Below are 27,850 nucleotides of genomic sequence, written 5' to 3'. Positions count from 1 at the left end.
TGTTTTATTAATAACTATCACAACAATTACTTTTCCTCTCAAAACATTTTATTTTCTCTATAGAAATACAATTAGAGGTCAATTTTCTCTTAAGTATTAGTAGATATCTGAAAAAGTATACTTTAAGACTATGTATTTATAACACACAGTCAATGAGAGACTACACACAGTTCACTCCCCCTTTAAACAACCAGCTTTTAAACAGGGTTTTTGCAGTGTATGTCTTTTCTAGAGTATTATATGGCATATGGTGTGATAGTGTTCCTGGCACCCGTGGCTTGTCCACTTCTCAGAAATCAATTCAACAGCTACACACGCGATGACTCCGCCAGCCGGTTCACCAGAGTTCCAATCTACATAGGATAAAAACATTATGAATCAAATCTAGGAGTCAAGATAATAATTACTGTATCTTCCTTGGTCCTTTGGAGAAGATCTGAAGTCTAGGGTCCTGTGACTGCTTGACAATTGATAAGTCTCAAGTCCAAGTTTAATGAAATAGATCTGTGCACCTTAAAAGCTATGTCATTTCAAAAACTTTTGCTAAAGATTTCAATGTTGACGAACCCACCGCCATCGCCTCGCCCCCCATCTCGCATGCTCTCTCCCTCTCTGTCATGTTCTCTCTTCCTTTATTCTGTCTTGCTCCCCCTCTGACCCCCTGGTCATTATTTACATAACTATTCTGTTAATAATTGCCTATTGAGTGTTTATATCTCTGTATATATAATAATAATAATATATGGGATTTGTAATGCGCCAAATCCACTCGGCAGAGTGCCCAATGCGCAGTGAAAGAAGAAAGAAAGATATATGTAGGTATATATATATATATATATATATATATATACACACACACACACACACACACACACATATATATATATATATATATATACACACATATTTATACAGAATATATCAAATATACATGTATAGTAAACTAAACGTAATTTAGCCTTAGAGGGCTATTTTCAGTAGGGGTCCGACCACTTGACTGAAGGTCCGCGAGGCCGAGGGTCCGCGAGACCGTGAGACCGAGGGTCCGCGAGACCGAAGGCCCGCGAGACCGTCTTTTTTTCCCTTCATCGGTTGCCGCGGTCGAGTCGTTGCAGTGGCGTAACAGGTGCCTGTTAACGGGGGGGGGGGGCGGGGGTGCCAAATCGGTAACTATATAGAATCAGTGGCGTTGCTAGGATTTCATGACTCATGAGAAAGAGACACATATCTCACCCACAAATTATAATGCGAGCAGCGAAACACGTACTGCGCGCACGAAACGTCTCTCTAGGGGGATGCATGTGGTACAGGGAGGGGGTGTTTCTGCTACTTACAGTATAAACTTACGATCAGAGGCGTCGATCCTGGGGGGGATAGGGGGGGCAAACATATCGTTTTACTCCCCCCCAATAATTCCGGATGTGTAAAAATAAAATAAGATTGTAATGTTAGACAGAAATCGGCAAGCGAAATTGAGATGCACAACTCGTTCTTTATTCAAAATCGTGCTCAAAATGTCCGTTTTTCAGAGTGGAATATAAAAATTTTCAGCTCGCTTTCGCGCTCGCATCACTTCGTTAGCAATAAACCCATACTTTTCATGATTAAATAGGTGAATAGAATGTCCCGTTTTCAGGTTAACCTAAAAAAAAAACTCCCGCTTCGATTTGCAATAATATTTGGTTGGATATACATCTTGTTCTTTATTAAAAACGTCCATTAAACTGTCAATTTTTTCAGATCGAAATATCAAAATTTTCAGCTCGCGCGCTTGCGTCAATTGTTCTTTTAGTTACCCATCTTAATCATTGTTACCAAAATGCTTGGAATATCAAGCTTTCAACCGGCAACCGATGAAGGGAAAAAAAGTCGGTCTCGCGGACCTTCGGCCTCGCGGGCCTTCGGTCTCGCGGACCCTCGGTCTCGCGGACCCTCGGTCTAGCGGACCCTCGGTCTAGCGGACCCTCGGTCTCGCGGACCCTCGGTCTAGCGGACCTTCGGTCTAGCGGGCTGTCACCTTTCAGTATATTTTCAAAACACCTCTATGTTTGAAACAAGTGGAATGCCTCTGGCCGTCTCACCTGCATCACGCGGTTCAATATAGCAGCAGTGCTGACTTTCAATACTACTCTAACTCGCACAAGATGTTCAGTGATACATGGTTACTCTTATGTCCACTTTTTATGAACTAGACCAATAAACTTACAGAGATATGATGGTTATTCAACAAAAAACCCAACATGGCCAAAGTTCATTGACCTTACATGACGTTTGACCTTGATCATGTGACCTGAAACTCGAACAGGATATTCAGTGATACTTGATTACTCTTATGTACAAGATTCATGAATCAGATCCATAAACTTTCAAAGTTATGATGGTAATTCAACAGATACACCCAATTCGGCCAAAGTTCATTGACCTTTGACCTTGGTCATGTGACCTGAAACGCGCACAGGATGTTCAGTGATACTTGATTACTCTAATGTCCAAGTTTAATGAATCAGATCCATAAACTTTCAAAGTTATGATGGGAATTCAACAGATATCCCCAATTCGGCCAAAGTTCATTGACCCTAAATGACCTTTGACCTTGGTCATGTGACGTGAAACTCATGTAGGATGTTCAATGATACTTGATTAACCTAATGTCCAAGTTTCATGAACTAGGTCCATATATTTTCTAAGTTATGATGACATTTCAAAAACTTAACCTCAGGTTAAGATTTCGATGTTGATTCCTCCAACATGGTCTAAGTTCATTGACCCTAAATGACCTTTGACCTTGGTCATGTGACATGAAACTCTAATAGGATGTTCAGTAATACTTGATTAATCTTATGGCCAAGTTTTATTAACTAGGTCCATATACTTTCTAAGTTATGACGTCATTTCAAAAACTTAACCTCAGGTTAAGATTTGATGTTGACGCCGCCGCCGCCGTCGGAAAAGCGGCGCCTATAGTCTCACTTTGCTTCGCAGGTGAGACAAAAACAAACAGGTCAAAACTTACTCGTGGTAGTATGACTGGTCCCCGTACCATCCACGTCACAGACAAGGGCGCCACCAGAACCACTGCCCTTACAGTTGATCCACACCTCTCTATTCAGTGAGAACAGACCCTCTATGACCTCAAAATCTGGATCGTTATCGTTAAAAAGCAGAGACGGGTCCTTTTTTCCCGATGAGGTGTGGACGAGGTTGAGATTAGTGCAGAAATTGTCGGCTTCTTGCCACGATCGGTCGGCGGCATCAAGATAGTAGCACTTGGTGGGCGTGCATTTCCATTCACGATCTTCAGAGGATAAAGAAACGCGATAATAATACTAGTGAGAACAACAATGAAGATGATGTTGTTGTTGATGATGATGATGATAATAACATCATACCAATAAAAATAATACATAATGATCATAATCATATTAACATAAAGATAATAATAATTACAATAATATCAATGATGGTAAGAAAAGAAATTATCGTAGTAGTAGTTGTTGTAGTAGTAGAAATAGAGTTAGTAATAGTAGTATATATATATTTATATGAATAATAATGATAATGATAACAATAACACTGGTGATAATAGCAATGTAATTATGACGATAATGACAAAAATAACAATTATTCGAGGAGTGATGCTATATTTGGTCTAGTCATGGCACTTATGCTGTAAACTGTTCGACCACCGGACCCAGTATAATGCATCATGTTGTTAATACCCCTTCCCCTAAAAAAAATACCGAGTTTCCCAAAAGGAAGACATCCCATTGTATGAAGAGAGTCCTACCAACAACCTTCCTTCATCCTTCAAGACGTGGACCAGGGGCGTCGATCCATTTTTCAGATGGGGGGGGGGCACTCGATCGTACAAAACACCCACCTACACACACACACACACCCACACACACACACACACATATATATATATATACACATACATCTTAAAGTTTCACGTATTGGCTTCTCTAATAGACAAGTAACAAAATATGCTGAAGATAAAAGGTAATGCGTTCAATGCCAATATAGTTTTTATTTACTCAAATTTTCGACGGACCTCCGTCTTCTTCAGGAGTATATACAATGTGTGGTATCAATCAGAGAGCGCATCCTCAGACAGATGTTGTTATGATGACTGGCTGAGGATGCGCGCCCTTCACAGAAACATACATAGTAACGCTTGTTTGTAATTATCTGATTGTTACGTAACAATTAATATTGCGCAATAACATTTCTTGTTACGCAACAATAAGAAATTTAAGAGATGAGATGATAGAACGAAGATCAAATTGGTTTAGAGAAAATGGTTCTCTCGAAAGTATTAAGTACGGATAGGTATTATTGAGCAATAAGAGAAATTCCTGTGTGATACGATACCAAACATCGTGGCGCTTGTCAAAGTATTTTTTTGTTTTTAGGAACTAACGAAAGAATGAATATCCGCTTAGGAATCCCAGATCTCGGTTCATACCATCACCCTCAAAGCTCCTACATTTAACAATTATTCGTAGTTCAGCGGTTCTTCTCTCGTCCGCTGATTTGTATCCTCCCCCAAATATGCACACTTTCACATCCGCTAACGAATGTCCAGGAAGGCAGAAATGTCTGGCAACAGGAAGGTCGGTACGTTTCTTCTGAATAGATGATTTGTGGTTATTGAAGCGCATTCGGAATTTCGTGCTGGTTTCACCAATATAGATTGCTTGGGGGCAGCGTGCGCAGAGTAAACAGTAAAGCACGTTACTGGCATCGCAGTCATGTCTCTGCGGGTGCAGAGTAACATTCTTAGCAATTCTAATTGTGGTGTCAGTAACGATATGTTTACAGATTTGACATCTGGGTTTGTCACAAGGTATGTTACCTCTTGGACGCTCAGGTGTCGGGAGTCTGGTGCTCACAAGCAATTTCCTCAGATTGGGAGGTTGACGTTGAGCATGAAGAGGGTTTTCTCCGACTATTTTCCCTAGCTTGGGATCTAGAGCCAATGTTGGCCATTCCTGCCTGACCTGTTTTACGAATTTCTTGGTATCGGGATGGAAAGTGGTCACTAGAGGGAGTCGTTTCTTCTCATTGACCAAACGGTCCTTATTAAGAAGATCTTTACGAGATTTCTTCTTTACTCTCCGAATAGTCTCTGATATCAATTTGGGAGGATACCCTCTCCTTATGAATTGTCTGCCTAGTATAAGGGCCTGTCTGTCAAACTCATCCTCCTTAGATATGATACGTCGAAAGCGTAGCATCTGACTATAAACAATTGATTGCTTTATGTGTTTTGGATGGAAAGAATCAAATCTCAAATATGAGAAGGAATCAGTTGGCTTACGGTACACAGATGTATTCAAAGTGTTCGTTTCGTGGTCGATAGAAACGGATACATCTAGAAAATTGATTTCCTTCTTTGAGTTTTCCATTGTGAATTTAATGCTTTCACTGCATGAATTGAAATCGTTGTGGAACTTGGCTAGTGATTCGTCAGAATGTTCCCAAATCATGAATATGTCATCTATATACCGAGCATATAGTGTTGGTTTATGAGGATGATTTGTCAGAAATTCCTCTTCTAGTACAGCCATGAAAATGCTAGCATATGCGGGTGCCATTTTTGTGCCCATGGCTGTACCCTGCTTTTGGAGATAGTGGTTGTCATCATATTCGAAATGATTGTGCGTTAATATGAATTCAACCATATGAGCTAAAGCGTCTACATCCAAGGTCTCGTCCACAATAGCATGCCTGTTAAGAAATTTGCGGATAGCCTGGACACCCTCTCTATGGGGTATATTAGTGTAGAGACTCTGTACATCCATGGTGACGAGGGTAGAACCAGGGGCAATTTGAACTGACTGGATTTTTTTCAAGAAATCAGTAGTATCCTTGATATAGCTCTTTATTTTAGGTAGGTACGGTTGAAGTTTCCTATCAATAAACTGAGACATTGGCTCGGTAAGAGAACCAATACTCGAAACTATAGGTCTACCTGGTGGAATGATAGAGTGCTCTTTCGCTGCTGCAATAATTGATTCAGCATTAGTGTATTCTTGATTGGTTTCCTTCGTCACCATTTTAGACAGCTTATGCACTTTAGGTAGTAAGTAAAACTGACTGACTATAGGTTCTTTGGGTAAAGATATACCACTACCTGGAATTTCATCAACACATTTCTGAGCTAGTTCACGAAATTCATCAGTAGGGTCTTTAGATAGAGTTTCGTAAAATGTATTGTCTGAAAGTTGCCTAGTTACTTCTTCTTTGTAGGAAGTTATATCTTGCACTACTACAGCACCGCCTTTATCAGCGGGCTTGATAATAATATCTCTATTGTTCTTGAGGGAGGTGATAGACTTACGTTGCATCTTCTCAGTCACACTGGTTTCAGGCTGCCGGGCACTGTGAAGGAAGTGGTCGAGTTGGTTTTCGATGTTGGCTGTGAATCTGTCAATGTAGACGTTCCTCCCTTCTGGTGGAGTCCACTTAGGCTTGGTCAATGAAGGCTGACACGGTGGTGGTGGTTCCTTCCTCGAAGTTTCGCCAGATCCGTTGTCATTTGCACTGAAGTACTCCCGGAGTTTGATACGTCTGTTGAAGTCTGAAGTATCCTTGCATAACTGAATAGCATCCAGCTGTTGGGGAGGGCAGTATGATAAACCCAGTTGGAGAGTCTCCTTCTCTTCCTTCCTCAGCTCATAAGACGACAGATTGATAACTGTTCTACTTTCAGTAGAGTTATCATCCAGAGTTGGTTCATCTTGGAGAAGCGGGGATTGTTTGGCGAGACGATCAAGTTTCAGGGATTTCTGGTGCATGCAGAGCTTAATCATCTTCTCATAATGGCGTTCCAAGTGTTGAATAATTGTTGCAAAGTATCCATCATCATTCGATTGCTGGAGGCGAAGAGAGAGATTGTCTTTTGCTCGATGAAGCTCCTCATCCAAGAACTTTTGCCTGCGGTAAGATTCGTTGAGTGTATGGTTCCTTAACCGTTCTGACGTCCTCTTGCAGATGCTCTCAGCTTTCCGACTGTTAATTGTTGAGTTTAAAGGATTCTTTATGCGAAAACCCTTTGGTATGAGATCCAGTTTTTTGGTGCGAGTAAGAAAGAAGATATCTGATCTAGTTTTTGCGAGTTTTGTGTAAATACGTTCACAAGCGCGTCGGGCGTGAAGACATGGTGCATTAATCCGTGGTCCAAACATCTTAAAGTTTCACGTATTGGCTTCTCTAATAGACAAGTAACAAAATATGCTGAAGATAAAAGGTAATGCGTTCAATGCCAATATAGTTTTTATTTACTCGAATTTTCGACGGACCTCCGTCTTCTTCAGGAGTATATACAATGTGTGGTATCAATCAGAGAGCGCATCCTCAGACAGATGTTGTTATGATGACTGGCTGAGGATGCGCGCCCTTCACAGAAACATACATAGTAACGCTTGTTTGTAATTATCTAATTGTTACGTAACAATTAATATTGCGCAATAACATTTCTTGTTACGCAACAATAAGAAATTTAAGAGATGAGATGATAGAACGAAGATCAAATTGGTTAAGAGAAAATGGTTCTCTCGAAAGTATTAAGTACGGATAGGTATTATTGAGCAATAAGAGAAATTCCTGTGTGATACGATACCAAACATCGTGGCGCTTGTCAAAGTATTTTTTTGTTTTTAGGAACTAACGAAAGAATGAATATCCGCTTAGGAATCCCAGATCTCGGTTCATACCATCACCCTCAAAGCTCCTACATTTAACAATTATTCGTAGTTCAGCGGTTCTTCTCTCGTCCGCTGATTTGTATCCTCCCCCAAATATGCACACTTTCACATCCGCTAACGAATGTCCAGGAAGGCAGAAATGTCTGGCAACAGGAAGGTCGGTACGTTTCTTCTGAATAGATGATTTGTGGTTATTGAAGCGCATTCGGAATTTCGTGCTGGTTTCACCAATATAGATTGCTTGGGGGCAGCGTGCGCAGAGTAAACAGTAAAGCACGTTACTGGCATCGCAGTCATGTCTCTGCGGGTGCAGAGTAACATTCTTAGCAATTCTAATTGTGGTGTCAGTAACGATATGTTTACAGATTTGACATCTGGGTTTGTCACAAGGTATGTTACCTCTTGGACGCTCAGGTGTCGGGAGTCTGGTGCTCACAAGCAATTTCCTCAGATTGGGAGGTTGACGTTGAGCATGAAGAGGGTTTTCTCCGACTATTTTCCCTAGCTTGGGATCTAGAGCCAATGTTGGCCATTCCTGCCTGACCTGTTTTACGAATTTCTTGGTATCGGGATGGAAAGTGGTCACTAGAGGGAGTCGTTTCTTCTCATTGACCAAACGGTCCTTATTAAGAAGATCTTTACGAGATTTCTTCTTTACTCTCCGAATAGTCTCTGATATCAATTTGGGAGGATACCCTCTCCTTATGAATTGTCTGCCTAGTATAAGGGCCTGTCTGTCAAACTCATCCTCCTTAGATATGATACGTCGAAAGCGTAGCATCTGACTATAAACAATTGATTGCTTTATGTGTTTTGGATGGAAAGAATCAAATCTCAAATATGAGAAGGAATCAGTTGGCTTACGGTACACAGATGTATTCAAAGTGTTCGTTTCGTGGTCGATAGAAACGGATACATCTAGAAAATTGATTTCCTTCTTTGAGTTTTCCATTGTGAATTTAATGCTTTCACTGCATGAATTGAAATCGTTGTGGAACTTGGCTAGTGATTCGTCAGAATGTTAACGCACAATCATTTCGAATATGATGACAACCACTATCTCCAAAAGCAGGGTACAGCCATGGGCACAAAAATGGCACCCGCATATGCTAGCATTTTCATGGCTGTACTAGAAGAGGAATTTCTGACAAATCATCCTCATAAACCAACACTATATGCTCGGTATATAGATGACATATTCATGATTTGGGAACATTCTGACGAATCACTAGCCAAGTTCCACAACGATTTCAATTCATGCAGTGAAAGCATTAAATTCACAATGGAAAACTCAAAGAAGGAAATCAATTTTCTAGATGTATCCGTTTCTATCGACCACGAAACGAACACTTTGAATACATCTGTGTACCGTAAGCCAACTGATTCCTTCTCATATTTGAGATTTGATTCTTTCCATCCAAAACACATAAAGCAATCAATTGTTTATAGTCAGATGCTACGCTTTCGACGTATCATATCTAAGGAGGATGAGTTTGACAGACAGGCCCTTATACTAGGCAGACAATTCATAAGGAGAGGGTATCCTCCCAAATTGATATCAGAGACTATTCGGAGAGTAAAGAAGAAATCTCGTAAAGATCTTCTTAATAAGGACCGTTTGGTCAATGAGAAGAAACGACTCCCTCTAGTGACCACTTTCCATCCCGATACCAAGAAATTCGTAAAACAGGTCAGGCAGGAATGGCCAACATTGGCTCTAGATCCCAAGCTAGGGAAAATAGTCGGAGAAAACCCTCTTCATGCTCAACGTCAACCTCCCAATCTGAGGAAATTGCTTGTGAGCACCAGACTCCCGACACCTGAGCGTCCAAGAGGTAACATACCTTGTGACAAACCCAGATGTCAAATCTGTAAACATATCGTTACTGACACCACAATTAGAATTGCTAAGAATGTTACTCTGCACCCGCAGAGACATGACTGCGATGCCAGTAACGTGCTTTACTGTTTACTCTGCGCACGCTGCCCCCAAGCAATCTATATTGGTGAAACCAGCACGAAATTCCGAATGCGCTTCAATAACCACAAATCATCTATTCAGAAGAAACGTACCGACCTTCCTGTTGCCAGACATTTCTGCCTTCCTGGACATTCGTTAGCGGATGTGAAAGTGTGCATATTTGGGGGAGGATACAAATCAGCGGACGAGAGAAGAACCGCTGAACTACGAATAATTGTTAAATGTAGGAGCTTTGAGGGTGATGGTATGAACCGAGATCTGGGATTCCTAAGCGGATATTCATTCTTTCGTTAGTTCCTAAAAACAAAAAAATACTTTGACAAGCGCCACGATGTTTGGTATCGTATCACACAGGAATTTCTCTTATTGCTCAATAATACCTATCCGTACTTAATACTTTCGAGAGAACCATTTTCTCTAAACCAATTTGATCTTCGTTCTATCATCTCATCTCTTAAATTTCTTATTGTTGCGTAACAAGAAATGTTATTGCGCAATATTAATTGTTACGTAACAATCAGATAATTACAAACAAGCGTTACTATGTATGTTTCTGTGAAGGGCGCGCATCCTCAGCCAGTCATCATAACAACATCTGTCTGAGGATGCGCTCTCTGATTGATACCACACATTGTATATACTCCTGAAGAAGACGGAGGTCCGTCGAAAATTTGAGTAAATAAAAACTATATTGGCATTGAACGCATTACCTTTTATATACATATATATATATATATATATATATATATGTATATACCACTTAGCCAACATGCCTGGTATATTTTCATCTTTCACACATTTTTGAAAGGAAATAATATGTTATCATTCTACAAATCATCGCATACGATTGTATCTTCTCATTTGCCTGATAAAAAGTAAGTGAGAAATCCAGATAGGCAAAAGTTTCGCAAAAAAAAAAGATCAGAGGCCAGGTTCATTTTCGTGAGATTTTAAATCAGGGGCGGCGCTGGGATGGTTCGATTGGGCGGGGAGGGGGAGCGACTTAAATGTGACTGCGTATTTTTTCAGTTGAATACTGACAGGGCTTTTAAAAAATTACACGAATCAGGGGCCCGTTTTATAAAGAGCTACAACTGTTGTTACTTTGCCATTATGGCAACTACCATGGCAACTACCATTGCAACCTTGATTCTGATTGGCTGTTGAGCCTTGTTATATGTTACAATGGTAATTGTCATAATGGAAAAGTTACAACTGTTGTAAGTCCCTTATGAAACGGGCTCCATGGCAGATCTGTATTATTTATACTCTTCTTTCCCTTTTCTCCCCTTACTCCCTTTTCTATCGTTTTTTCCTCTCTATTTGAAAAAAAAGAGGGAAGGGGTGTAACCTCTGCCCCGCGTGGCGCCGCCCCTGTAATGAATAAACCTTGGCGAATTGACTTACCTTCATATCGGGTAGTGAGGGTGAAAGAGCAATCGGAGTTGACCATCCCGCTGTTATCAGTCACCGTGTATGTCACGGTGAGGGGTCCGTCAGCGACAGACACCGCAACGCCCTGGTGATGGCTCGACTGCGTCGACTGAATCCCAGAGTCATCGGAAGCTGTCGGTGGTGTCCACGAGAAGGTATTGGATGTCATACTCGCATCATCGACAGGAATCGTAAACGTCTGGTCAGAGGGACAGTTATGGACTGTCGGCTTGACGTCATCCGGAACCGGTCCACCTCCAACTACATCGGGCTCTTCAAAGTTCAAGTATCGACCAGAAATTTCAAATGATAAGCATTTTAAAGAACAATAAGTATGAAAAAAATTGCACAATAATTATTGAATGATGATAAAGTTTGTTTCGATTATTGTAGTACAATTATTAAAACGAAACGAATTGTATCTTCATTCAATTGTGCAATTCTTTTTACTTGAAAAGAAATTAATTACAAGGGTCTATGTGGGCATTCATTTGAGAATCTTTCCTTTGTTCAGAGAGTTGTAATAGTCTTTAGAGATGGTAATTTGCACTCGTTAACATGTGAATACAGTGGTGCTTAAAAAAATGAACGTATTCTAAGTGTTCGAATTCTGCCATGTTTGAGATATACAATTGTGAAATCAGAAGATAAAATATCACATTTATAAAGTGGTGTGGTTCGGTTAATTTTAAGCTCAATTGTATATATATACATATATATATATATATATATATATATATATATATATATATATATATTATATATATATATTGTAAAAGAAATGAATGAAGAGAACAATATAGGCGTATAGCTTAAATCAAAGTTCCCCAGAGCTACATAGAGAGAGAAAGAGGGATAGAGGGGGGGGGGGGGGGGGGGAGCAAGAGATAGAGTGAGAGACTAAGGATGTGCACAATGAGTCTATATCTACTTTAGATGGCAAATTGTTATATATTCTTATCTCCTTTACACCTTTAAATATCGTGGTCTAAAATTGGAATAAATGTAGTTAATGATGTACGACATTAATATTTCATCCTACCTTAGACCACAATAAAACACGAGTGAGTTTGACTTCCTTGAGACCCCCCTTCCCCCCGAGAGAACTGTAATCCTTGATGAGACGAATGCCAAATAAAGTTATAAAGGTAATCAATTGGAAATTTTCTGTCTTCTACTCCTGAGCCTCGTAACACGAAGGGTTAATAGCGCACTAAATGAAACCAAGATCATCGTTGCATGCGCATTTCGCTCAGTCTATGAACCAATCTGAATTGTTCTTTGAAATTAGCGATCAATCGCTAACCTTTGCGTTACGGGGCCCAGGGTTTCGCAATAAATCCCTAAATACTATTGACCAATCATGATCACCGTTGCATGCGCAATCTATTTAAAATACTGACCGGGAGCCAATCAGTGCGGTTCTTTCATATTTGTAGTTCATCGCAAAACTTTGCGTTACGGGGCCCTAGGTCAGACCGTCCAATCGCACATCCGTCTTGGTCAGTCCACTACTATCAGTCACAGTGCAAGTAACAGTGATGGTATCACTAACAGAAAGCGTAAGTGGACGATCCAGACTAGGAATAATAGACTGAATCCCTCCCTGCACCATCGGTAGCAGTTCTACAGTCTTTAAAGTCATGTTTATTCATTACAAGGTCTTTGGAGGATATTAAGCCATTATAATCCTTTGGCTTATAAGGAACATAAATGAAATCTTATCAACCAGGTCTTTGGGGATATTAAGCCATTAATCCTTTTGGTTTATAAGGAACATAAATGAACTCTAATCAACCAGGTTAAAATAACCATTACCACTACCATGCTTTTTAATTTCTACGTCAAAGCTCTTTGCGATCCATCGATCGTGATTAACATACCTTCTTGTTGAAGTGAGAGCGTGAAAGAACAGCCTGTATTGGTCAGTCCACTGTTATCAGTCACAGTGTAGGTGATGGTGAAGCTATTACCAACAGAAAGCGTCAGCGGAGGAGCCAGACTAGGAACAATAGATTGAATCCCTGCATCATCGGTAGCAGTTGGAGGATTCCAGGTGAACGATTCCGTAGACGAACTAGTAGCAGCAGTGATTGTCTGATCTGGAGGACAACCGTTAACCACTGGTGGGGTCGTATCAGCTGAACAAACAAACAGCATGAGATTTCTGATTGTTAAACAACACACATTCGAACTCACTGAACTTCACCCTGACACAAACTTGGCTTTTGCGAAAGAAGGAGAAATAGAGAAAATCATTGAAGGTTTGGTAAAAACCTATTTAAAAAAGAAAGTTATGAAATTTCAAATTCTTTTATTTGTAGCGTCATACGCCAGCAGTTGCTCCTCACATGTCGTATAATGTACATTCATAAATTAAAAATTCCTAATGTTTCATGACAAAGAAAATTCCAATAGAATGGTACATAGAAAAAGAGGTGAATGCGTAAATATTTTTTTCGCCTTTCTTTTGACAAGCTACATTTAATGGAATGCATATCACATGACGAATAGTAAAGCTGCTTGTTTGCGAAGTCACAAAAATCAAACTCTATGGACCCAGGGTGGTGACTTAGCTTTTGTGAACTGTTCTCCCAGCGAGCCATGCATAAAGTAGTATATTATTATGACCACTCTCTAATCAAATATGTCGCTCGCTTGATAAGAAGTCAGGAGGTCCACTTTATATGCATGAGTCGACCTGGTATTCAACCCAAGACATTCCGTTCATGAGGCGGGCGCTTACCAATGAGCCAACTTGCATGTCGATATTTTGACGAATTTTCGCCAAACCTTCACTGATGAATTTCGATTGCTGTTCTGCCTTTATTAAAAAAGCAACAACATTTTGCGTTGGGTGAGCTTCCCCTTAAAGGCGCAATGGCTCACAGTCCGAGAATCTGGGCCGGTTCTACAGTCTTTAAAGTCATCATTACAAGGTCCTGTGGAGAGGGCAGTATGCCATTGATTCTTTGGTTTATTACTAACATTAATGAACTCTTATCAACCATGTTAAAATAACCACTACCAACCATGCTTTTTAATCTCTACGTCAAAGCTCTTTGCGATCCATCGATCATGATTAACATACCTTCTTGTTGAAGAGAGAATGTGAAAGAACAGTCTGTGTTGACCAGTCCACTATTATCAGTCACAGTGTAGGTGACAGTGACGGTATGACCGACAGAAAGAGTCAGCGGACGATTCTTATTGGCAATAATAGATTGAATCCCTGCATCATCAGTAGCAGTTGGTGGTTCCCAGGTGAATGAATGCGTAGGAGGATCACTATCAGCAGTAATCTCCATGACAGGCAAAGTGATTGTTTGATCTTGAGGACATCCTACTACTTCTGGCGGAACAGTATCAGCTGCAAGAGAAACATCAATATATGAATCTTCGAAGAATTGACATTCTGACTCACGTAAATTAAGGCGTAAAAGCTCAAATGTAGAGAGGCTGTCTCACGATCTTTTTTAGTATTTATCCTCCTTATTGTCTGGCTATTAGAACTGTTAAACTTGTGACCGGGACCTGTGGTTGCTTGCAGTCAAACACTAATGCTTTATTAGCACTCAGGTTGGTCCTCTCCTTACTCAAACCGTTTCTAAAGATTAATCCTTTTACATTATGAACCCCTTCCCTCTATGTCTATATATATATAGGTACGCAAGTGTTTAGAAAAACAATGATTTTACAGTACGGTTAGTCATTAAAGGACAAGTCCACCCCAACAAAAACTTGGTTTGGATAAAAAGAGAAAAATTCAACAAGCATAACACTGAAAAATTCATCAAAATCGGATGTAAAATAATAAAGTTATGACATTTTAAAGTTTCGCTTCCTTTCACAAAACAGTTATATGCACATCTCGGTCAGTATGCAAATGAAGAAACTGATGACATCACTCACTCATTATTTCTTTTGTATTTTATTGTATGAAACACGAAATATTTTGATTTTCTCGTCATTGTCATGTGAAATGAAGTTTCATTCCTCCCTGAACACGTTGAATTCTATTATTTTAACATTTTGTAGTTCAGGCAAGGAGGTCCTAATTGTCAAATTCGTAAAAATTGAAATATTGTATAATTCAAACAATATTAAACAAAAGAAATGGTGAGTGACATCATCGACTCTCTCATTTGGATGTAACTGGCTTGTTCATATAACTATTTTGTTAAAAATAAGCGAAACTTTGAAATGTCATAACTTTCTTATTTTACTTTCGATTTTGATGAAATTTTCAGCATTGTGCTTGTCTGATTTTTCTCTATTGATTCAAATCAACATTTTTCTGAGGTGGACTTGACCTTTAAGTTACATTGTGAAATGAAAAGACAACAGAACTGTTTAAGTTATCTTGAATTGTATTGATTGCTGAATAAGTAAATAGAACAAAATGAAAAACGAACTACCGTCATGGAAGGAGCCGAATATGCAAACTTTTATTTTGGGATACCATAAGCCACAGTACTGAGAAGCAATTTAAAAAAATTATATCATAGGTAGTCGTTGTAGGAGGGAGTAATTGAGGATAATGAGAATGATCAATGGGGATAACGACCGATATTCTGGACCGGTTCTACAGTCTTTAAAGTCATTCATATTCATTACAAGGTCCTTTGGAGAGGACATTAAGCCATTGTTTCTTTGGTTTATTGCAAACATAAACGAACTCTGATCAATCAGGTTAAAATATCCACTACCACCACCATGCATTGAATTCCTACGTCAAAGCTCTTTGCGATCCATCGATCATGATTAACATACCTTCTTGTTGAAGAGAGAATGTGAAAGAACAGTCTGTGTTGATCAGCCCACTGTTATCAATCACAGTGTAGGTGACAGTGACGGTATCACCTACAGAAAGAGTCAGCGGACGATTCTTATTGGCAATAATAGATTGAATCCCTGCATCATCAGTAGCAGTTGGTGGTTCCCAGGTGAATGAATGCGTAGGAGGATCACTATCAGCAGTAATCTCCATGACAGGCAAAGTGATTGTTTGATCTTGAGGACATCCTACTACTTCTGGCGGAACAGTATCTTCTGCAAAAAAATATATACAAACAAGAACATTTGAATATGGATCTCTGAAGAATTGCCATTCTGTCCATCATCATTATGTGGAGCGTGGTGGCCCAGTCGATTAGTCTTCGGACTTTGAAACAGAGGGTCATGGGTTCGAATCCCAGCCATGGCCTAATTTCCTTCAGCAAGAAACTGATCCACAGTGTGCTGCACTTAACCCAGGTGAGGTAAATGGGTACCGGTAGGAAGTAATTCCTTAAAAAGCTGTGTGCGCTATGGACGCCTAGCTTAGCCGGGTAATATAGGAGCGCCTTGAGCACCTAACAAGGTGGATATGTGCGCAATATAAATACCCTATATTATTATTATTATCACTAAATTTAGGCGCCAAATCTCAAGTATATCTCAAATTTTGAGCGGCATTCCCTATTGTCTGAGAAGCAATTAAAAAATGATATCATGGGCAGTCGTTGTAGGACGGAGTACTTGAGGATAATGAGAATGATCAATGGGGATAATGCCGGTGGTGATGATAATGATGATGATGCTGATAATGATGATGATGATGGTGATGATGATGAAGATGATGGTGATGATGGTGTCGGTGATGATAATGATGGCTGTGGTGGTGATGCTGATAGACTTAATCAGAATACTAACAGAAACATTAAAAAAATGAAGATAATGGAATATTAAATAATTCAACTTCAAAATATCTCCCTTGAGAAAATTTTCTATAAAACTGATATCAAAGTTAGAACAATGTAAATAACCAAGAATACGATTAAAAAGTGAATATTTGAGGCATTTCACTTATAATCTTAACAACCATTAGCTAGCTAATGATGTCATGATGATAGAATTACCTGCATTTACGACAGTAAGGGTGAACGAACACTCTGTATTAACCAATCCATTATTGTCAGTGACAGTGTAGGTAACAGTGATAGGTTGGCCAACAGAGACCACAACGCCAGGTTCATGATCAGAAACGATCGATTCAATCCCAGCATCATCCGTAGCTATTGGCGCTTGCCAGTAAAAGGTATGGGTAGAAGTACCAACGGGGACAGTGAATATAATATTGTTGGGGCAGCCGGTAACAACAGGTTTGGTGGTATCTTCTGAAAAAGAAACGATTGATGATTTTGATTATGCTTATTTCCGCTGAATAAAATCTTAAATTTGAAATTGAATGATACGATTTAAACATATTTTCCGCTTGAAATAAAAAGTTGAGTCCAATACTCTATTACTATAGCTCTCTTCGCTCTTCTACTATCTTTATCTCCCTTTGGTACAGCGGCGTACCGTGGGTCACGGCATTGGGGGGGCACCAGCAAAAATTTTGAGTCACTTAGTGAGCGCGCGAAGCGCGCGCCCAGTTACCAGGTATACTGACCTATTAGAGATATTTTAAGGACAGTGCAATTAAACGGATATGTATCTCACTTGTCAAATAATGCGAGTGCGAAGCGCGAGCTTAAAATTTTTGATATTCAGACCTAAAAAGAGACATTATAATCAATCTTTTGTAATCATGATACGTACCTGTCTCGCTAAAAAATGCGAGCGCGAAGCGCGAGCTGAATTTTTTTTTATATTGACCCCCAAACAGGAAGATTTTAAGGACTATATTTGAATTATACTTGCTTATATAGCGTTAAACACTTACTTTGTCAGAAGTCTCTAAGCGCTCTACAGTATATGCAGCATACTTACTTTAGGAATCCAATAAGAGTATATACATCTCAAAATAAGTCATCCAATGCGATTGCCAATAAGCACTTGCTGATTTCGTTAGAATTATATCCAAACATGCACATAAAGCACTTGTAATCGTGATTAACATGCCCATCTCACTTATCAAATCTTGCGAGCGCGAAGCGCGAGCTGAAAATTTAGGAAATTCAGACCTGAAGAGGGCATTTTAAGTCTTGTTTGTAGGAATTTACGAAGACCATACGTAGTTCACTAACCAAATGATGCATGCGCGAAGCTCGAGCTGAAAATTTAGGAAATTCAGACCTGAAGAGGGCATTTTAAGTCTTGTTTGTAGGAATTCACGAAGACCATACGTAGTTCACTAACCAAATGATGCGAGCGCGAAGCGCGAGCTGAAAATTTTTGATATTTAGATCAGAAAAGGTAAATTTTAAGGACTAATTCTAGGAATTCTTGGAGAGCAGACATATTTCACCAATCCACTACTGCGAACTTAATCACGGAAAAGGAAATGTTTTATATTAAGACCTTAAATAGGGCGCTTTAAGCAGTCATGAAAAAGAAGCATACTATTTTACATAAAACAATAATAACTCGATCGAAGTGCGAGGAAATATATTTGGCAGTTTGGTGTATATTGACTTGAAAACGGGAGGTTTTAGTATAACAGGAGTATATATCTCGGCAAACAGACAATGCAAGCACCAGGAACAATGAAGAGATAGGCCTTGAGCAAATTATGTTTCATTAAGTTATGAAAAAAAAAGTTTTTTATGTAATATAACATAACATAATTATGATATAATATTACATTATAATGAATAATGTCTTCTTTCCCACTACGTTTCTCTTCCTTTCTCCCTCTTTTTTCCCCTTTTCCCCGTTTTTTTTTTGGTCAGCCGATTGGGGGGCACGTGCCCCCCATGCCCCCCCCGTAGTTACGCCACTGCTTTGGTATATTCATGTCTCCATTTACTTTACTATACTTAAGGTGTTTAAGTATAGTTTCTGCAATCTGGGTTTGACTGACGAACCACGCAATGGCCATTTCTAAATCTGGCTACAACCATATAGAGGACGGATTTACAAAACATGCAACATCAGTAAAATTCTTCCTTACAACCTGGATCTAAGGCCACTCCTCTAGTTTTCATTGTTTACTTGCGAGTTCGTTTTCCCATTTTACCATCCTGCATGACAAAATAAAAATCGTACCTTCTTGTATAACAGTGAGGTTGAAAGAACACTCTGTGTTCGTCAGCCCGTTGTTGTCGGTCACAGTGTATGTTACAGTGACAGGTTCTCCTACAGAAACACTCACTCCGGGATCATTGTCAGCGATGACCGACAGAATCCCAGATTCATCGGTGGCTGATGGCGGTGTCCAGGTAAACGTATGGTTTGTAATCCCAACAGAAACAGTGACTGTCTGATTCGTTGGGCAACCTGTGACTTCTGGCGGTGTTGTATCCACTAGTAAACAACGATAACTTGTTTTGTTCGGCTTAGTAATAGCAATCCTTCAGGGACTTTTTTTAACAGCAAATTACTACTCCTTTATACGGATTGCCAGATGTCCCCTAAGTTGATGGCTCGCTTAACGCAATTAAATATTTTCATGATCAATTTCGAATATCGGAAAACCGTAGCGATAGAAAAATATTATCAGAATGTATTCAGGGTACATTGAGATCTTCTTCAAATGCTTTAGGATATAAGTTCCTGATCCCTTCGAGCAGGAGCAAAAATGAATTGAAATGATCTTAGGCTGTACATTCATATGTTTCATTAATGACCTTTAATATATAGGAATATCTAAAGATTTGAATTCAAATCGCATTCCGTTTCATTTTGTCTCTGGTGAGACAATCTGACCTTCCAGTATCATGCGTTTTCCTGAATTTTGAATTGCTTGCGGTATATCTGCTATTTCATTTTAATTGCTTTTTAAATCACTTGTTGAACGATGACCTCTTAGTCAACTTCATTTCTTACTATTATATCACAGGCGTATATGTAAACGAATCGGATATACACATTTTTATTGTACGAATTACAAAGTTTCTCTTAAGTCTGGGTAAATTTAACAAACGTTCATGCCTACATCGATATGCTAGTTCTCTACTACCATGGCTACAGAATACGAATATTTGTGTCATCAACATTTTCGTCCGACAAGTTGTTAGATCTGACATAACCCTTTCCTTGATTTGGATAGGCTGAAAAAAATTGTTACTGAGCAACCGTGAGATAAATCAGGAGTTGTCGGATAAAACGTCCGACATTTCCCTTTAATTCTTGGTCTGAAAAGCTGTGAGATGCAAAATCTTTCCGTGACTTTGATCAGCTGAGAATCACTGTTAGTCTGTTACTATGGTAACTGTCTGAAAAAGGGACATGCCGGATAAAACGGGTCCTTTCCGAATGATGTGTTGGTGATATTAGAAAATAAATATTTTAAATGGATTCGAGGTTTTTTTTGTTGCAATAATGTGTGAACACGTATTCAAGTGGGGATCGATCCTAAATAATATAAAATAACTGCAAATGTCTTTCTTGTCTTTGACCATTTCTCAACCATGGAATAGGATGATATTTTCTGGTTTATATTTTTGTTTTAGCTTTCTGATATGCAGTAAGTAGGATTGGCAAGATATGTGAGCAAAGGGTTCTACGGAGCCTTTAAAATGCCATCTACTCGACGGGATGGCGAGATACTTTATCTTGCCATGTCGACTTAATATCCTAATTATGTCGACATGGCGAAATACGTTATTTCGCCAAGTTGACTTATAAAAAGTTATATGTCAAAATGGCGAGATGTTTTATCTTGCCAAGTCGACTTATAAAAAGTTATATGTCAACTTTGCGAGATATTTGGACTCTCGCCGGGGCTTGGACACTTCATACTTTGCCATTTCGACATATAATGTTGTATAAGTCAACTTGGCAAGATAAAATATCTCGCTATGTTGACATATAACGTTTTATAAGTCAACTTAACAAGATACCGTATCTCGCCATGTCGACATATAACATTTTATAAGTCGAATTTGAGAGATAACGTATGTCGACATGGCAAGATAAAGTATCTCGCCAAGTCGTCAAGTCGATGGCACTTCAAAGGCTCCCGGGAAGGCTCCGTAGATCCACATAGCCTGTACGTTAAAGTTTTCTACTACTCCACGCTTGCACGTACGTTGCGGACATATTAATCTCGCCTTTTTATTTTGAGGTAGTCAACTTAGCAAGATACTCTATGTTGCCATAACGACATAGCTTTTTATAAGTTGACTTGGCAAGATAAGGTATCTCGCCATGTCGACATATAACTTTTTATAAGTCGAATTGGCAAGATAATGTATCTCGCCATGAAGACATATAACTTTTTGTCAGTAGACTTAGCAAGATAAGATATCTCGCCATGTTGACATATAACTTTTTATGATTCGACCTGCCAAGATTACGTATCTCGCCATGTCGACATATAACTTCTAAAAGTCGACATGGAAAGATAATGTATATCGCCATGTTGACATATAAATTTTTAGAGGTCGACTTGGCGATATAACGTTTCTCGTTATGTCGACTTGGTAAGATAACGTATCTCGCCATGTCAACATAATTATGCTATTTAGTAGACATGGCAAGATAAAATAACTCGTCAAGTAGATGGCACTTTAAATGCTCCGTAGGGCTCTTATTCAGAAGAGTCGAATTCTCATTGATGCGAGGCGGTATGTATCCTCTAACAAAATAAAAAAGAAACAACGGAGAGTATAAAATCACTTGTCACTAATCTTCGGCGCTGGTAAGATTGGAATATGAAATTATGTTTAATTTCTAACTGATATTACTGGAGATTTAAATATCAAGGCTTAAAGATCGAGGTTATATAAAAATTCATATGAATAATAAAGACTTATTTTCATGACTTATAGGCTTACCTGGTGAAGGCGTGGAATGGTCTGGATTATAATCATTCAGACCTAATGATAAATGAAAGAGATAATAAACCGATTTATAAACTTTACCAACGCATACACTTGATATTATCATTCCATATAGGCCTATATGGTAAGACAATTTGTGGGTAATAGATTACTCTATTCTAAATATGTCTCTACTCTGTATATTTAGGAGCGCATCACATATTAACTGCGCAGTTGATCAAATTTGATCAAATGGACATAAAACAAAATAATAATGGTCGTTTTTTTCTGACAAGCAAAAACGACTGCTTGTTTGATTTAGTGACTGCCTACAACGATGATTAGTAAAAATTAACTATTAGAATATCGAATGATCAATTGATTGACTAACTGCGTGATTCGCTGATTGACTAATAGAATGAGAAATGGATTGAAAGATAATTTTTGTTTGACTGATTGATTTAATGACAATCTGTATGATTGTTTGAATGATTGAATAAGGTATGCTGACAAAGTGAATGATTGATTATATCAATAGGATGACACATACATATTTACTAATTGATTGAGTAATAATGAATGAATAATGAATAATGAATTATTGATTACGATTTATTGAGTGCGTTAGTTGCATGCGTGAATGAGTGACTGGTCAGTAATTCGATAATTACTTTAATCCATTTAGTATTTTTAAAGGCTTCACTGAAGTATAACTTTTAATACAAAAAACCTTTTTCGATAATTACATTGTATAATAGAGAAGTTTACTCACACTTTCAATTAACTATTGATAGCGCTCAAGCGAATGTATTGATGGGGTCAACGTTGCTCAGCAACAACAATCATGCAACATGGATCCAGCCACACCAACGATACGTATACAGGCTACAGTTGTAGTGTGTCATCGGGCATATCTTTTTTGTAACGTTTTTAGTAATGTTGTTGTTTGAAGGTTTTCATGATGGCATGTACAATTGCTGATGTGGTTTACGGTACACCTGAAGACGGAAAGTCAACCTGTCCGAAACGTCGAGTCTCTCTACTACTCATCATCTCTACTCGCCGACTCAAGCCAGCATCTCCTCATCAGCTCTCCTACTCAAGCTGTTCTCACTCACCAGTCCTTCTGGTTTACAGTCCTTTTCAGGACTACTTTCAAGAAAGAATACTCTACTCTAAAATCTCCACCTTCTTCGCCTCCATTTCATCTCTTCTTCTATCCACTGTTTCTATCACCCTCCACATGGTGTACCGTAAACCACGTCAGCAAAAGTTTTTAGTAATGATTATTATTCATTCCCTTCAAATGAAATTCATACATACATAATATAGAAAATATCGTACAAAATAATATAAAAAAAATTAATTGCAGCTGTGTATACACAAATCACAGGCATAATTGACAATTGGAAAGCAAACATAGTACACAAATTGTATAAGGACAGAGACATAATCCAAAATCATAAAAAATGACATTTTGAATGACTAAAGGGAACGTTAAAAGAAGCAAACTGAATGATAGAATGTATTAATATGCATTCTCCCGCCCCATGAGCCCCCCCCCTACATAATCAGACACCAAAGCTGAACAAACTAACATACTAACAACAACAAACAGGAGAAATAGACAGAAAAAAGAAGGAAAAACACACCATACACATAAATGAGAGAGCGAGAGAGAGAGAAAAGACAAATAAATAAAAGAGAAACAAAAGACAGAAACACAAAAAAAACACAACAACAACAAACCAATAAAAAGACAGGACATATAGGGCAGTTTGCAGTCAAACATGCATGATATCGGTATCGCCGGTGTGACCGCTCCATAACTTACGTGTTGCGCATTTCCGCCCCGTGAATTCAGCGGGACAATGGCACACAAAGCCCGTCATTGTGTCTTCACACCGGCCGTTCATACACGGATCGTCTAGGCAATCTACGGTAGACGAGAAGGGGGAAAGTATACAATGAATTTATGATTATGAAGTCAGTTTGTACGTCATTGATAATAAAATTGATTGTATTCATGTCTTTATTTCAAAGAAAAGCAGTATACGAATGAAAAACAAAGTGAAACAATGAAAAAGTATTGAGCAAAATGCAGGTCCATGAACCTATACTTGTTCAAAGCAGGTTGAAATGTACATGAAAATATATAAACTACGGTACAGAAAGAATTGCGGAAATAAAATCACCATATATTTTCGACGGCAAACATCATATAAAATAATTAAGATCTACAGACTAACTTCCCCCCCCCTCTCTCTTCCTCTCCTTCTTTCCCTCCATTCTACAGTCCCACTTCCACTCTCTTTCTTATGCTCCATTTCTCATCCCCTTCGTCATATATTCACAGCCTCTCACTTTTTATCCCTTTTAATCATCTGCCAATGCACTATATAATTATTTACTCTCAACCAGGGGCCCGTAACACAAAACTTAGCAATGATCGTAGAACATTTTTCTACGATTGATGGCATTGCCTACAATGTATAATCAATCGTAAAAATCAAGCGTACGATCAATCGCTAACCTTTGTGTTACGGGACCCAGATCTCTTTTCATTTATTTAGTAGTTATACCACGTCATTCTTTACTACTTTGCTTTTAATCAAAGTATTGAAGGTCCATACATCCAGTTTAATGAGCGACCAACGGAGGTTTCAAGAACAAAGTAGCTGCATTGGAAAAGCCCGTCATATTACAAAATACAGCTGGGAGGTCTTTGTCAACATTTGGTGAACCGGGACAGCAGTGTGCATCCTTGGTTTCGGAGCTGACGAAAAATTGCTAATAAGTCGTTGTCCAGAGTCAAGGACAAACCCCTGATTCACCAACTTTCGATATTTATTAGAGGTTTCTTGGTTGCTCATTGTCATGACAAGTATTGGACAATACATTTTCCCTGTTCTTGAATCGTCCGTACGTAGCTCTGTAAAAAATCCGTTTTAACAAACTGGGGACCTTACTCGAAAACCAATGCTATTAACGACATGAGTCATGAACAGTTTCTCCAGTTGCTTTATATTCATAGTCTTTTTATTTGTCAAAGTAACCTGGGTAATCTGAATGAATGCATAATGCAATGTAAAGGAATGCAATTACTAATGGAATGAATGGGAAATCGGAGCAACTCAAATAAAATCGGGTTAGAGTGAATGAAGACAATATGGGTTATGGCATAATGATTTGCGGATCCAGTGGGAGGAAGAGTCCACCTGCAGAGGAAACTAATAATTTTTTTTTAATATGATAAAAGTGTGGAGAAATATTTAAATTATATTTCGTCATTCTTTATTTTTGCTTGTTCCAAAAATCAAAGAAAAGTCTGGAATGTGAATGTATATTTTTAATTAGATTTAGGGGGCTTGTCAGACAGTGTTAGAAGAAAAGGTGGGCCACTCTTTGGATCCCCATATACTGGACAATATACTAGATCCGCCGCTTCGCATGCCTGTGCTATCAGCGCGAGGCGACTATCGTGTGTGTTTGAAGGGGGAAAGGGTGTTTGTTTGAAGATAAAAGCAATATCCGCATACACATCGATCCTCACACACACCCTCACACCCCTCCGCACCACATAGATACACTCACTCTCACTTACCCCCGCACCACAAAAATACACACACTCTCACTCACCCCCGCACCACATAAATACACACACTCTCACTAACCCCGCACCACACAAATACGCACACTCTCACTCACCCCCGCACCACATAAATACGCACACTCTCACTCACACCCGCACCACATAGATACACACACTCTCACTCACCTCCGCACTACATACATACAGTCTCACTCACACCCGCACCACATAAATACACACACTCTCACTCACCCCGTACCACATAAATACATACACACTCTCACTCACTCCCGCACCACATAGATACACACACTCTCACTCACCCCGCACCACATAAATACACCCCCACTCACCCCGCACCACATAGATACACACACTCTCACTCACCCCCGCACCACATAAATACACACACTCTCACTCACCCCGCACCACATAAATACACACACTGTCACTCACCCCCTCACCACATAAATACACACACACACACTATCACACACCCCCGCACCACATGAATACACACACTCTCACTCACCCTGTACCACATAAATACACACACTCTCACTCACCCCGCACCACATAAATACACACACTGTCACTCACCCCCTCACCACATAAATACACACACACACACACACACACTATCACACACCCCCGCACCACATAAATACACACACTCTCACTCACCCTGTACCACATAAATACATACACTCTCACTCACCCTGCACCACATAAATACACACACTCTCACACACCCCCGCACCACATAAATACACTCTCACTCACACCCGCACCACATAAATACACACACTCTCACTCACCCTGTACCACATAAATACACACACTCTCACTCACCCCGCACCACATAAATACACACACTGTCACTCACCCCCTCACCACATAAATACACACACACACACACACACTATCACACACCCCCGCACCACATAAATACACACACTCTCACTCACCCTGTACCACATAAATACATACACTCTCACTCACCCCGCACCACATAAATACACTCTCACTCACACCCGCACCACATAAATACACACACTCCCACTCACCCCAGACCACATAAATACACACACTTTAACTCACCCCGCACCACACTCTCACTCACCCCCGCGCCACATAAATACACACACTCTCACTCACCCCCGCACCACATAAATACACACTTTCACTCACCCCACACCACATAAATACACACACTCCCACTCACCCCGCACGACATAAATACACACACTCTCACTCACCCCCGCACCACATAAATACACACACTCTCACTAACCCCACACCACATAAATACACACACTCCCACTCACCCCGCACCACATAAACACACCCCCACACACTCCCCTCTGCATTTCTCTCATACATCTCTCATCTTCCTATATTACTGGGCATCTTTTGCCTAATATTTCTTATTGTCTGAATCATTACCCCGCATCAACTAATGTCCCATTCAAAGACCAATCCCTTTTCTCATCATCATCATCATCATTCAGACACCAATAATATGGTCCGACAAAGAAAGTACATGCTATACATACCGGAAAATCTACAGATTCGCTTGCCGTGTGGAATGGCACTGCTGCCTTCACTCTGGCACTTCTTCTGGGAGGCAGATGTAATCAGTTTTGGTATGGTAGGAAGTAATCCCATCACTGGATGCTCTCTGACACCACATACCTCAAACATTGGTAGGATATAAGGGAGGTTGTAGCCATCCTCACAGGTGCTTGGACTAGCCATAGTATCAGCTACCGCAATATCAGCTGGAAAAGAAATTAGAACATACAATCAGTGTATACTTAATGAAAGGGATAAAGATTTTTTTTCGACTATATCTATTACATACTCATGCCATTTTTATAGCCATACAGAATCTTCGTAGAGTTTGTAAATACTGCCACAATTACTGACGATTTGACCTACACTCTAGTTTTGCAAAATAAGGAGAGGCACGACGAGGTAAAGAATATAAGGTAGGGTGAATTTTCAAAGTTGAAGTTAAATAATTAAAGCCATATTGTAGTTGGCAAATTATGGAGTGGGCCTATTAAAGTGGAAAAAACTATAGGCTCTAGTATAGTCGGTAAAATGGTGTACAATTAGTGCCCAGTTGGCAAAATTCAGATCTGAAAAGAACAGAACACAACTTAGACTGGTAACTCATGTTCAGCCATCTGCAGTTGACAAATTTACGATGCCAAGCTAACAAGTTTGCAGTTGGCAAAAAACACCATATAAATATTCTAAGTTGGTATCTCTACATATATATTGTATATATTACATAAGATTTCACTCCACAATTTTATGAAACATGTTTTGAATAGGTAGCCTGTTGATTAGGAGTCGAGACGAGAAAGTTCTCAGGAAGGCCCCATTTTATGATTCAATTTGCGAATTGAAACTCTAAAGAGCAAGCGAGATA

General features: G+C 39.4%; 1 protein-coding gene across 1 annotated transcript; it reads right to left on the bottom strand.

Annotated features, from left to right (window-relative positions):
• Window positions 1-27,168, bottom strand: LOC121422554 (hyalin-like). Its single transcript, XM_041617698.1, has 12 exons — window positions 26,967-27,168; window positions 23,653-23,754; window positions 21,834-21,875; window positions 19,572-19,615; window positions 19,102-19,390; window positions 17,028-17,285; window positions 15,901-16,179; window positions 14,219-14,497; window positions 13,011-13,268; window positions 11,101-11,400; window positions 3,014-3,295; window positions 1-353 (listed from the first exon to the last, which is right to left on the bottom strand). Exons 1-12 carry the CDS (start codon window positions 27,166-27,168, stop codon window positions 229-231), a joined length of 2,460 nt encoding a protein of 819 aa, XP_041473632.1. The 3' UTR covers window positions 1-228.
• Between the last annotated feature and the right edge of the window lie 682 nt (window positions 27,169-27,850).

Source organism: Lytechinus variegatus, chromosome 10 (genome assembly GCF_018143015.1).
Source record: "Lytechinus variegatus isolate NC3 chromosome 10, Lvar_3.0, whole genome shotgun sequence".
Classification (NCBI taxonomy): Eukaryota; Metazoa; Echinodermata; class Echinoidea; order Temnopleuroida; family Toxopneustidae; genus Lytechinus; species Lytechinus variegatus.
This window is presented reverse-complemented; position numbering and strand designations above follow the sequence as displayed.

Bases quoted from the DNA above. Each gene is read 5' to 3' on its own strand.
- LOC121422554 (XM_041617698.1), bottom strand. From the start codon at position 27,168: ATGGCTAGTCCAAGCACCTGTGAGGATGGCTACAACCTCCCTTATATC. The intron at 19,391-19,571 runs GTACCCTGAATA...GCTATTACTAAG, and splicing joins CATTTGAAGAAGATCTCAAT to CCGAACAAAACAAGTTATCG. The intron at 13,269-14,218 runs GTATGTTAATCA...TTGTTTGTTCAG, and splicing joins ATTCTCTCTTCAACAAGAAG to CTGATACGACCCCACCAGTG.